Here is a 13,341-nt window from a genome sequence, read left to right as displayed (position 1 = left end):
TGTTTTGTAAATTTTTTTGTTTTATTGATCATGTGCTTGAAACATTAGTGTAGTAAAGAAGAGTAGGTAAAACACTGCAAAGAATATATATATATATATATATATATATATATAATTATTATTATTATTTATTTTGTATTTACCTTAATAAAGACCCTGGAGAATAAAACTGTGGTCATTTTTTTTGTTACTTGATATTAGTGCAAAGGTTTTTCCAGTGCAAATTTTCAGTAAAAAGTACACAGTAAGGCTGGCCATGCACTATACAATTTTCTAATTTACTAATTTCTGCCCAATTTCCTTTAGATTTACCTTGAACTATGTAGTGCAAGAGCCTGCCTGATTGGATACAATTGAAAGTGTTGTTAGGTTTGACCACCTATTATATGATTTTTGGTAAATCTAAACCAAAAATCTCAAGAAAATTGGATAATCTATGGCCAGCCTTAGTTTTAGGGCACACAAATGCAATGGAGTTGATATACTGAAACTGGAGCACTCAGAATCTGGTGCAGCTGTGCATGGTAGCCAATCAGCTTCTAACTTCAGTTTGTTCAATTAAGTTTTAGCAATTAAACCTGGAAACTGATTGCTTTCTATGCAGAAGTCAGGGCTGGGGCAAGGGGTGGGCTGGAGGGACAGCCGCCCTAGGCACAATGGTTTATTGCAGGAATGGGGGCACCCTGTGCTTAGTTCCTTCTGTTACAAGGCTGACAGGAGTAGTGTCAGTGCCATCATTACTCCTGTCAGCCCAGCACTGGGAGCAGTAAGGAGACAGCCAGGAGGAGGTGTGAGTTGTTGCGCACCCCTTAAGTGAATCCTCCAGGCTTGCATATCATGAATGGGGGGGGGCACAGTTTGGCATCTTTGTCCTGGGCACTGTATGGCCGTGTCCCAGCACTGGCAGAGTTGCACCAGATTTTTCACTCTCCAGTATTGGTAAATAACCCCCATTATATTACCAATTTTTATGGTAAAATATAAAAGATGATGCTGTGTCCAGTGAATAGATACCCAATATTTCAGCTCTTACAATTGCATGCACCTGTTTCCATCATAGGTGATGGTTTAAAAGCCCTTACAGGTCATCAGTTTAGAGTTAGCCATGAATAATGGTCCTAGTATTGCTCTTACTCTGCAATGCAGTGTTATGTAACCTGTGTAGCACAAGTGACATTTTCATAATTAGTCACTCCTAATGTGCATTTACATGTATGTGCATATAGGTGGGGGCAGAGCAAGCTCAAAATGATTTTGTAGGGTTTTTAAGTGCTTTTTAAGCTCCATTTGCTTCTGACAGCAGAAAGGTAGGAGAGATTGGTTTGCTGTTCTTTCTTTCTACCCAGTGTCACCTGCCAGGCGGGTCCCAGATGGGACAGTGGAAACTGGAATGCATGGCGGGGGAGGAGGGGGTCTGTGGGGTGGGGGCATCTGTGAAAGCAACTGGGTGGTGTTTATCTGAAAGTCGACAGTCGTATATACATTCCTGGCTGTTGTAACAGTTGTGGGGATGTGTACAATTATGTGTTGCCACTAATGTATGCTATATGGGTTAATAAACACATACAGTATAATAATGTATTCATTGTATTTATTTGCTTTCATGTACAGAAAAATGACTGATATTATCTCAGACACTTGAATAAATGAGGCTATTTCTATTTTCCATGACTATTAAAAGGTTCTCTGTTTGCTTAATAGGCTGTCTTAAGATACAATATCCCTCCACCTAAAACAGAAGCTGTATTTTCACTTACTGTGGAGACTAGTTCAAAAATGGAATGTCAAGTGCCACCAGCGAGGACTTTTGAAATCGGAATTCATGTTGCGTAAGTCTTCTATTATATCTTGCCAACCCTGCTATGTCCTCCCATGTCCTGTTATGTCCTACCGTGCCAGTGGTATGGTAATCACATTTTACTTTTAAAGTAGGACTAAAGGCACAACATTTTCATTTTGCATAGAGGGAGTTTTATAACCTTTATCTGTTTTTTTCTGCCTTCTGTGTCCATTGGGGAGATTTCCTTTCCCTTCTTGTTCCATAATAGGAAGTGAGCGGAAATCCTTCTAAAGTGACGGAATCCCTGGTTGTCACCAGGGTCACCAAAACTAGCGTTCCTATTGAAAGATTTTTCTTCTATTTCTGTTCTGGTGAAATGCAACATGCACGTGTATGGAGTCCACATGTCAGTATTATGGCGGTATTTTTGGTACAAAGGCATTAAGCCTTGTATGCACCCTACCTGTATAGTGCATTCCATCCACAGGAATCCCTTGTGGCCTTCCCGATGTATGTAATATATGTGGGACAATTTCTTCTGTGGATCTAGCATCACACCTTTGAGTGCAATCTACCATCTGCCTCAGAATTTACCTCTGATCCCTGTGGATGCTCCTGTATCTGCCGGGAGGGAGAATTGACTGGCTGTGCTGTCTGCATGTGAGGGTATCTTGAGGGAACATCTTGTGTACATACTGTACATCTAGAGTAGCTGTTTCTTTTTTCTTTTTTTTTTATGATGTGAACTCCATTAATCGCCAGAGGAAGCAGCAATGGGATGCTGAGAAACATGTGGAGTCAGGCCTGCCCTATCAGGGGTACAGCAATAGGATGATTCTTTGATATGTCACTTTAGGAGTAATTATATAAAAAGTGGATATGATTTTGGCTATATGCTTTATGTAGGGGGAGGCTTTGAGGATGATGTCACAGTACAAATTAATATGATGTTCCTTGATATGCTCCACAAAGAAGCATTTATTTTAAATATGTAATAAATATTTTTTTAAATTAAATTACTACTTGTGTATTTGGTGCCTTATAAAATATGCATTTTTTTATCTCTACCTTACTGACATTTTTGGATGTGGCACCCTTTCACCACTATAGAGCTGCTATAACAATCTTAACTGTAAAGCCTAGTACACACTACTAGTTTTTTCTTCCATTCAACCCTGCTAGTTAAACGAAAAAAACAAACTGACAGCTTAGGAAGAGCCCCTGTATTAACTAATTAGTACAGCGATCTCCCCCACTGTGGTATTGTGTTCTGACAAGGGGACAGCCTGGCTGACCCACATTGGCTGAGAGTGCTGATTGGGAGCCGATTGGCAGACCTTAGGGTCATGCTCCTTCAACAGAAGTTGGCCGGACGGGCCAAATGCGATGCCGTCCGATATTTGGCCCATGTGTAATAGGCTTAAAGCGGAGTTCCATATTTGGCCCATGTGTACTAGGCTTAAAGCGGAGTACCCGCTCCTGCTCCCCCCCCCCCCCCGCTACCAAAAGGTGCCAATCCTTAATGGAGAGTGGGGGACAAAGGCTTAAAGCGGAACTTACCCTTATGGGTGGAGCTCCGCTTTAAGAAGGGAAAACAAAAAAGTTGAAGCATCGGTTAAACCTGTGTTTGCATAAGACACAGAAAAGGAATGAAGGAAAGGAAGGAAGGAAGGGAAGGATTCGGTGGGTAAGGAGAACCAAGTAGGCAGAGAATTCGGTCTATTGGGGTCCAGTGTTTCTCTTTGAATCATCGACATAGGTGAGAGCAATTGTTTTTTGTGGGCAGGAACTGGTTAATTCAGGGGTATAAACCTCCATTATGGAGGTTTGGGATTTTGCCACATTGAAGAGCAGTGATTTTTCATAAAGCATGCACTAGTACATACAGGATTTCAATTCATAAAATAGGAGAGCATATTTTTTCCACACCTTTGCAACTGTTTGTTTAACCACTGTTGAGATGTGGGTGAGTAAGTATACTTTATTCTTGGTGTATGCAAGGGTTTTTCTATTGCGGGGAGCCACCCAAGGGTCTATTATGAATAAGCAACCTTACAGTGTGGAGATGTGGTAATGAGCAACTCCATCGGTCATGGAGAAAAGAACCTGTATGTGGTGAGCCTTGAAAACAATTGGATAGACTGGAAGGGCTTGGGCCCCTGATTATATGTTTTTACTTCTTACAGATATACAGGTTCCCGGCAGATATCCAACATGGCTGTTATAGATGTGAAAATGCTAACTGGTTTCATCCCAGTGAAGAGTACAATACGGCAGGTGAGTGCTAGTACTGGTGGTTAATTTGTTTTTATTCACTGTATGTTATGCTGCCAGCATTGTACCTACTGACATAACCTGAGATTTAAAGACCAAATTCATACTAACTACATTTTGTTACCTCCTGTGCTCCAGCAAACATATATTGTAATATTATGGCTCCCAATAGGCTGATCTGGTTTAATAGACGACTTGAATTGTGCCCCTTTTAAACTGTTTATCAAAAGAAGTGTCATGCAAGCACTTTTTGAGCAGATTTTCTAATATCGGAATTTACATGTATACCTTCATTGAGATTGCAGGGGTGTTTTGATCTATTTTGCCACTTGGGGAAGTCTTTCAATACTGCATATTGTTTTTGACTGTGAAAAAATGGACATGTATATATTACAATCCAGTTGTACAAACTCTGCATAGTCTTCTTTATTGTTACCAAATGTGTTTGTACAACTCCTTTAGATGTACAAAAACTATGTAACATGAGGCCCTACCTAAACAGCTCGTTCTGTTTGTATCCAAATTGCCCTTACAGTACATAGCTATAGCTCAATCTAATGCAATTGTGCAATCAGATAGTATCGTGTAGAGTTGGGCTGGATGTTTGAGTGGAATGTAAGTGCCATTTGAACATCGGCCGTTCATGTGTTTACTGAACAAACGTATGGTAAGGACACTCGGCGGGCTACTTGCCCGCCTAGCGCTCCACAATGCACTGCGCTCTCACATTGCACACTATGAGAGCCATGATTGGCCAAAGCAATGCACCTGACCACAGGCCAGGTGCAATGCTTTGGCCGATCACAGTACAATGCACTGTGAGAGCCATGATTGGCCAAAGCAATGCACCTGACCACAGGTCTGATGCAATGCTTTGGCCAATCACAGCACAATGCACTGTGAGAGCCATGATTGGCCAAAATCACGATGACTTTGGCCAATCATGGCTCACTGTAGCCTTATGCAGTCTGTTGCTGGATACTATGAAAGACAGAGGGGAGAATACTATGGCCAGAAAAAATTATAATAATTTAAAAAAATTAAATAAAAATAAAACAATAAATAAACAGCGTGGGGTCCCTACACGTCACCACTAGTTCCGCCCAATTGTTTACATCTGGCAAATGTTAGATTGCGGGGGGTGCTCAGAGGATGTTGACGGACCGGCGTTGGGGTTTTTGTATTTCAGCATCATGACAACGCTGGACACCATGATTGACTATGGATTACAACAATGGAACCATTTTGTTTGGCTTTTTTTGTAAATAAAGGACTTTCCTCCCCATTTCTTGGGGGTGGGGTTCCCCTTAAAAGTCCTACCAGGCCTAAAGGACCTGGTATGGCTTTTAGGAGGAATCCCCCCCTTTTCCTCCATTTTTGGGAGGTGGGGTTCCCCTTTAAAGTTCTACCAGGCTTAAAGGACCTGTTATGGCATTTAGGGGGAACCCCACGCACTTTTTAAAAAAAAATTTTTTTACTGTGGAGTCCCTCCTAACCTTCATACCAGGCCTAAAGGGTCTGGGATTGGTTGGGGGGGGGGGGGGGACAACACACTGCTTGTTTTTTTGTTTTTTTTACCAAAATATCAGTCCTGCTGCAGCAGGTTCTATACATTGTACAGATGCACAACTTTGCATGTAGTTTAAGGGACCCCCCAGCCATATTATTTAAAGGAATTTTTTTTTTTACTTTAAGAAGTGAAAAATTACTGCCCCTTCAAAAATGGTACTTTTTGAATTTTTTGATTCATTACATGTGGCTTTCGTCATATACTGTACAAGCATACTATTTACTTTAACGTGATACTTTTATATATTGTACTGCTTTCAGCTAGAAAAAGACAAAGTGGTAAAGAGAAGTGATATCCAAACAGACAAGGTGATCTTGTACTTTGACCAGGTAAGATGTAATTCTCACTACATGTACATTTCATGTCAATGTTGTGACAGTATATTGATGGGCTGGGCTGGTCATATGAAGACTAGACCAGCCAACATGACTCTGTCATGGGGATCAGACTGTAGAATAGGTTTATCCCCCCATGTCATCTCTCCTTTGAACGATGACATGGGGCTGAAGTGAGATGTGATCATGATCAGTTCTCTTTAAAGGCCAGTGTTGATGGCATCATTTTGACATCAGTTTTAGACACTTCTGAGATCACCCTGAATTCCCTGAATGCATTTGACCCCCTGCAATTAGAGCTCATTTCTAAACACGCCTGGAATTAGCTATGGCTGAATGCATAGCTAGACACCAGAGTCTAGGGACTTTCAGCTTAGATCTGTTTACTAAAACAAGAATCCCAATCATTTCAGTCCCGTCAGACCCCATTTAGGCATCACCTGGTTAAAAGGTTCTTCACACTTGAACTCTTTGAAAAATGTAATGGTTAAAAGAAAACAGCCAATGTGTTTAGGGGAAAATAAAGGCTCCTTCTTCAGGGCTTGAGCAATTAATGTTAAAAAATCAGACAGAATGCACTGGGGAACTGTGTTATAGCTTGCTGAAGACTAGGGGCACTGAAGGTTAGTGTCTCTTGACAGCACATGTTGATGGGTTTGGGGCTTGTGTGGAAAGCATCATATTGACATCAATTTAGGATGCTACTGACATAATTCAGGATTAATTTGTCATTATTTTATCATTGACTGACTGCTCAAGTCCTGAAAAAGGGGGGAGGCATTTTCCCCCTAAATGACCTGGCTGTATTTGATGCTCTTAGCCAGTGGTCTCCAAACTGTGGCCCAGGGGCCGGATGCAGTCCTTTGCTTTTAACTGGCCCCTGGGGCACTTTTCCTCCCACTGATACAAGACACTATCCCTCTCACTGACACCAACAATGGGGCATAATTCCTGCTACTGACATCAACAACCGGGCACTATTCTTCTTGTTGACACCAACAGTGAGACACTTTTTCTCCCACTAACATAAATGATAGGACACTATTCCTCCCACTGACACCAACAATGGGGCACTATTCCACTGACACCAACAATGGGGCACTATTCCTACCACTGACACCAATGATGGGGCTCTATTCCTCCCATTAACACCAATGATTGGGCACTATTCCTAACATTGACACCAATGATGGAGCACTATTTCTCCCACTGATACCAATCATAGGGCACTGTTCCTATCACTAAAATAAAAGATAGGGCAGTATTCTTCTCACTGACACCAATGATAGGGCATATTCCTCCCACTGACACCAACAATGGAGCACTATTCTTCCCACTGACACCAATTCCTCACTGACACTGAGCACTATTCCTCCCACTGATACCAATCATAGGGCACTGTTCCTCCCACTAAAATAAATGATAGGACAGTATTCTTCTCACTGACACCAATGATAGGGCATATTCCTCCCACTGACACCAACAATGGAGCACTATTCTTCCCACTGACACCAATGATAGAGCACTATTCCTCCCACTGAATCCAACAATGGGGCTCTATTCCTCCCACTGACACCAATGATGGGGCTCTATTCCTCCCACTGACACCAATAATGGGGCTCTATTCCTCCTACTAACACCAATGAGGGGGAATTATTCCTCCCACTAACACCACTCATGGAGCACCATTCTTTCCATTGATACCAACAATAGAGAACTTTCCACTGAGATGAATGATAGGGCACTATTCCTCCCACTGACACCAACAATAGGGGCACTATTCCTCCCACTGATACCAATGATGGAGCGCTATTTCTCCCAGTGATACCAACGATAAGGTGCTATTCCTTCCCCTAATACCAAAGGTGCATTGTTTACTCCCACTGAAGGACAGTAAATTGGCCCTTTGTTTAGAAAGTTTGGAGACCTCTGCTCTTAACCATTACATTCAAGTGTGATGAATTTTTGGACAAGGCATCCTCCATACGCATCCTCCATACACATCCAAGAATTTATCATGTGCTGAGCACTCCCTTTGTCACTATCAGAAAGGTAGGATCCTAGGACCAGAAGAGAGTCCACCCAAAGTATTTTAATCACATATCTGCTTCTTTGAAGGATAAATCAATTTACTGTGTATCCATCAGAACCAGTTTCCACTTTTATTGCTCCTTCAATATATTAGATTACATAGGCAGACCTTAAGCCTCACCCTTGCTCCTCCTACAGTATAATAGATTGATTTCAGCTCCTGAGGACAGGGCATTAGGTGTTAGGACTGATGGAATATGTAGTCCCAACTAGGGTAATTAAGTGATGTGCTCAGTGTGCACTTACTGACTGGAAGTTCCCGGTGCTTTCACACATATTTAGATAAAAAGCGGTGCCCATAGCAAAAAAAAATAGCGGAGGGCAGCGGTGACTAGGTGAATAGGGTAGAATAGACAGCAGAGGGTTAAGGATAGGTGGGAAGGTTATAAAACATGTAGGCTTACCTGATTTGTGATTGGTAGTGTGGGGTAGGTCTTTAGCACCTATGGGAGTGATGTAGGTTTGGATGATCCAGTACAGGAGTGGCAGCGGAAGAAGAAACTTCCCTCCCACCCTCCCTTGAGGTTGTTTGGGTCTTTCAGTTCCCGGTTTGTTCCGGCTCTGGGGCAGTTTGTTGGTCTTTGAAGGTGGCAAAATATGAAGCTAAAATGAATGGTTGGGACCCATCGGTGGTATGGTGTCCTCGGGTGCATTCCTATTGACCAAGGTTTAACTGGAAGGTGGAGGTAGTGCACTGCGGATTGTGTGTTTTGTTTCCAAGCCGGTGCATTGCGGCTGGAGGCTTAGTATTAATATTATGGTTAAGGATCCTCAGGGGGATAATGGTATTGTTTTGTGTTGAATTTGAAGTTGAATTGTTAACAAAAGTCTGTGATGGCCATTTTACTCCAACTGTGGTTTGGTCTCCTTCATTGGAATAATTAGAGTTGGGGGCAGGGGAAGGGGGGTGGAGTGAAAGAGAGAGAGAATTGTATAGGGGTATGCTTCAGTAGCTATGGTTTAGCTAGTACATCTATTCTATACTAGTCATATTTTATTAAGGATTGTTTAATACTATTTTAGGTTTATTTAGAATCATAAGCCAGCTTAATAATCAAGTAACTCTGTTTCCTCACTTTTGCTTCCTTCTTGCTTTAAAGGATAAGTTCACCTTTTGGACAAAAATAATAAATGCACATTTTTTTACAGGTAAGATCAGTAGATCGCTGATGCCATGCAGGTCTCCTGCAGACCTGTCAGAATATCTGCTTGCTGTACGGGATGTACGGTCAAGCAGATATAGTGACAGGAAGCATTCATGAACTACCACGGCGCTCCACAGCACCATGGTAGTTCATTGAAAACTACAAGCCGACAGCTGCTAAGACTGCCAGGACTTGTAGGCACTCTTTAGCAGAACACTGTGAATGAGTGATGAGCCCCACATGGCCTCGCTGTTTTCAAATCTGCAAACGTCTCCCCGTGCTATCTGTCGGATGGAGGGGGCGGTGGTTGTGGCTGCAGCTATGTGAACATGTTACATGTTCCACCCTAAAAGCGGGTGGATCATGTAACATGTTCCAAAGGTGAACTTATCTTTTAAGTGATACACAGTAAACGTTATATTATTATACTGTATTCTTTTTTCACTCAACTAAAATGCAGCACATAATAAATAAATATATACATAGACAATGTGTAATAATTCCGTTTAAAATATGGAAATTGTATGCATTATATTGTTGCCCTTTGTATTGGGACTTCTTTTTTTTTAATTTTAGCTAGTTTTAATGTTCTTAACAGATTTATTATTAACACTATTATGGCTTCTATCACTAGTTTGGATGTTGAATTTATGCATTATATAATTGCCCTTCCTTTTCTAGTTGGACTCCCAGCACATACATCTATCCTTCACGGTGGAACAAGACATTGAGGTCAAAGACCTGAAACCAGCCACAGTAGAAGTGTACGACTATTATGAAACCGGTAATGCCCTTGACATATTGTGTATTGGATACAGTGTAACAACTTACTTTCTCCAAAAAGATTTAAATTAAATTATATTTAAACCCTAAGGGCTCGTTAACACTTACGGCCTGGGAGCTGTAAAAACAGACAGTTGAGTTGCTGTTTTACCACACCTCAACTGCCCACCTCATATTCTGCACAACTAACATTTTATCTAATGAGTTTTTTGTATCTGTAGTTTCTCTAGACTTCATTAATGTACATGTATGTGTTGCCTTTATTTAAAAAGTCATTTTACGGAAGCTGCATAACTTTTATTTAAGTGGAACTCCATACAGAATGTTTTGTTCTACTTTTGGATGGAAAAGGAAAGGGATTTATCTTCTGTAAGAGTTTTTCTGACATCTCTTTCAAAGACTCAACAAGAAGGAATTGGAACTCTCCCCAAAGTGAAGGCTGATTTTGACAGTTGTCACTGGAACTGGTACAGGGTTGCCAACCTCCCACAACTTTTCTTTAATGACAGAACATGGAAAATTTACTGAAAGAGCACATTCTTTATTGACACCTGAAAAAAATGGCAGAACTCCCCATTAGAAACTAAGACAATCAATATTTAAACAGTATAAACACAATCTGTAAACACTGACAATACCCATAACAGGTAATTGTCCTGGTTTACATTTAAAATAATCAACACAGCATGACAAATTATCGGTCACCCTATTGGGTTACAGTCAAAAATCAAGTTCTGTTATGCATGCCAAATTGAGCACTGGGCATGACCAGATTGCATTTAATAGTGGGAGTGACCTAGAAGAGAAATAAACAGAACTTCTTCCTGACCACCTACTCTAAATGAACACAGCAGCTGCTTGGATGAGTACACATTGCCATGGCCTCAATGCTTAGCTTCATAGTTCATTTTAACTCAGCATGTCAAGTTTCATGGGCCGCATCGCCTGTCAAACCTACCTCTTGAGCTCAATGGGGATGCACAGTAGCCACAAGCCAAATGTTTGGCTTGCAGTTGTGACAGAGTATTTCAATGCAAAATTCCCATTTGGCTAGGAAAAAAACACATTCAGGAGGCAGCAGTACCACCTCCTGTACTAACAGTGGGAGAGTCCTAAAGGGTCATTAAATACCAGAAGTGTGCAGTTAGTACAGAATACAGGGTGCAGGTGTGCACTGCCTACAGAGTGCAGGGTTCAGGGGTGCCCTGTGTACAGAGTGCAGAGTACAGGGGTATCCCCTTTTCCCCTAAATCGCTCCCACCCCCAGTTCAGTGCTCTACTCTCACCCTCAAATCCCTCTCCTTGACAGTACTTGATAGAGAACTGCAGCTGCAGAAGAGCAGGATAGGTTACTCAGTAGGAGGGTGTGATGTAGTTGTGGGGCACAGGCTTCAGGAACTGTTGCCGTCAGACAGGCACTGGGTTCCAACTACTTATCTTTGCAGAGAGGCAGCAGGTGGAACATAGATGAGGTCACTCTGAAGCCGGAATTAAAGGCACCACCAGCTCCAGCCTGCTTCTATTTAAAAATAATCCCAACTGGTTTCAAACTCTGTCTGGACAAGTGGTTGCTGGTGCTGCATCTAGCCGGCAAGGGGTTCTTTCTTACATTTGCAGAGTCAACATTAACCTGCCCGAAAAAAGAGAGTGAATTTTACTGACATAAAATTTCTGTAGCGAATGTTTGCTAACAGCTGTAAAAATCACTGATTTTTACAAACTGTCAATAAAGTTATTGAAGGTTGGCAATGCTGAACTGGTGTCTCCTTTGCTCTTGTTGCAGTGACAAATCTAAAACTTTACATTTCTCTTTCTTTCTATTACGGTGAGAAAATTTGAGGAAAAACTTGATTCCACTTGAATGAATTTGAATTGAGATTTTTGCTTATGTAGTATATTGGTACTTTAAATTACAATTTGTACTCTTGCAGGTTTTAAAACAAATGACAAACACTGAAAACGTCTTTCAGAAAATTTGATAAATTATATGAAATTAAAAAAAACAAACCATAGTGCCAAAAGATCATCTTAAGAGCCCATAATCCTTTATTGTTGATAGCAATGTTAGAACAGGAAGAAAATCGATTTGCCCATTTTTTTTTCCGTTGGCACATTGCTATCAACAATAAAGGACTAGAACTCCTAAAATGATCGTTTGGCACTCTACTAATTGATTTCATATGGGCCCCTTTTTTCTTGTTTGAGTAGCTGAAGCTAACTTATCAAATTCTACTACCATACTTTATCTGGCGAAAGAAAGATCTGAGTCCAGCACCTTGCATATATTCTGTTTCTGAATTTAATAAATGAAACCAATTATTATTCTGTGGTGCTATTGATGGTTTGTGCTTCTATTCTTTAAGGGAACCTGTTGTGCAGTCATCAGACATGAAAATCAGGTAGAAGTACCTTCAATAGTGGCTGAGCACCCCGAGACTCCCAAACCCAAGAGCAGGCCATGACTCAATCACTCAATGACTAGTCTCCGTTGTTGCTTCATAGGAATGATAGGCGACTTCACCAACAATGAGGTGTGGGTGGGATGAGGGTACAAGCTATAAGAGCTGGTTGAAATATTTATAACAGAGCATTCCTAGGGATCAGATCTCCTGAAGGCTTTGTAATGTATTTCACCATTCATAAAGGCACCTGTTTTTCATGCTTGTCACAGTTAAAGTGTAACTTAATTTAAAAAAGAGAAACAGATTGCTAGCAGGCAGACTTTATATTGCAGAAGAGACATACTATGGTCTATTTATTAATATTTTCGCCTAAAATTCACACAATCTTCAACCAAGATTCAACCATCTTTCTACTGAAATCCTATGTGAGAAATGGGTAAACCTTGGGTGAAGGTTGTATATATCTTGGGTGAAAACATTGATAAATAGAAAAACTATGTTTTTTTTTCTGCAATATAAGCTTCGTACCTGCCCGTTTGCAAACCTCTGTAGGAAGTACATTGTGCTGTGAATGGGGGTAAAAATGTTGATGCTGACATGGGAGCTCCTGGACGTCGCATTGTTGGAGGAAGGATGAGTACAGCAGCCTTTAGTTCTGCTTTAAGAAAGTTCAGTTTTGATATAGTGCAATGCTCAATTCACAAAGATATAACACAAGAATATCATTCTTTATTTTCAGCCAAACCTATTGGCTCAGATAAAAAAAAATAACTGTCACTTATTTGAAAATAGGGTTCTTTATCCTAGTGTGTTAACTTTCTGAATGATGAAAGTACAAGCATACAAGTACACCTGATCTTAATTTCTGTCCTCTGAAAAAGAGAAAAATTCCAGCAGAACTGATATGATATTGTGGTAATGTATAATAAGTTACTGAGGTGTAGCCAAACAAGCCAACCTG

General features: G+C 40.9%; 1 protein-coding gene across 1 annotated transcript in view; it reads left to right on the top strand.

Moving 5' to 3' along the window:
- Positions 1-13,341, top strand: part of LOC149449767 (alpha-2-macroglobulin-like) — a 124,129-nt gene that overhangs the window by 108,327 nt on the left and 2,461 nt on the right. The window contains exons 31-34 of the mRNA XM_089692754.1: positions 1,702-1,829; positions 3,967-4,057; positions 5,885-5,953; positions 9,877-9,979. Coding sequence (XP_089548880.1) covers positions 1,702-1,829; positions 3,967-4,057; positions 5,885-5,953; positions 9,877-9,979 — 391 coding nt within the window. The remainder of the gene's footprint in view (positions 1-1,701; positions 1,830-3,966; positions 4,058-5,884; positions 5,954-9,876; positions 9,980-13,341) is intronic.

The sequence above is a fragment of the Staurois parvus genome, unplaced genomic scaffold, assembly GCF_062004578.1.
Source record: "Staurois parvus isolate SC_StPar_1 unplaced genomic scaffold, SC_StPar_1.0 ptg000604l, whole genome shotgun sequence".
In the NCBI taxonomy this organism is placed as follows: Eukaryota; Metazoa; Chordata; class Amphibia; order Anura; family Ranidae; genus Staurois; species Staurois parvus.
This window is presented reverse-complemented; position numbering and strand designations above follow the sequence as displayed.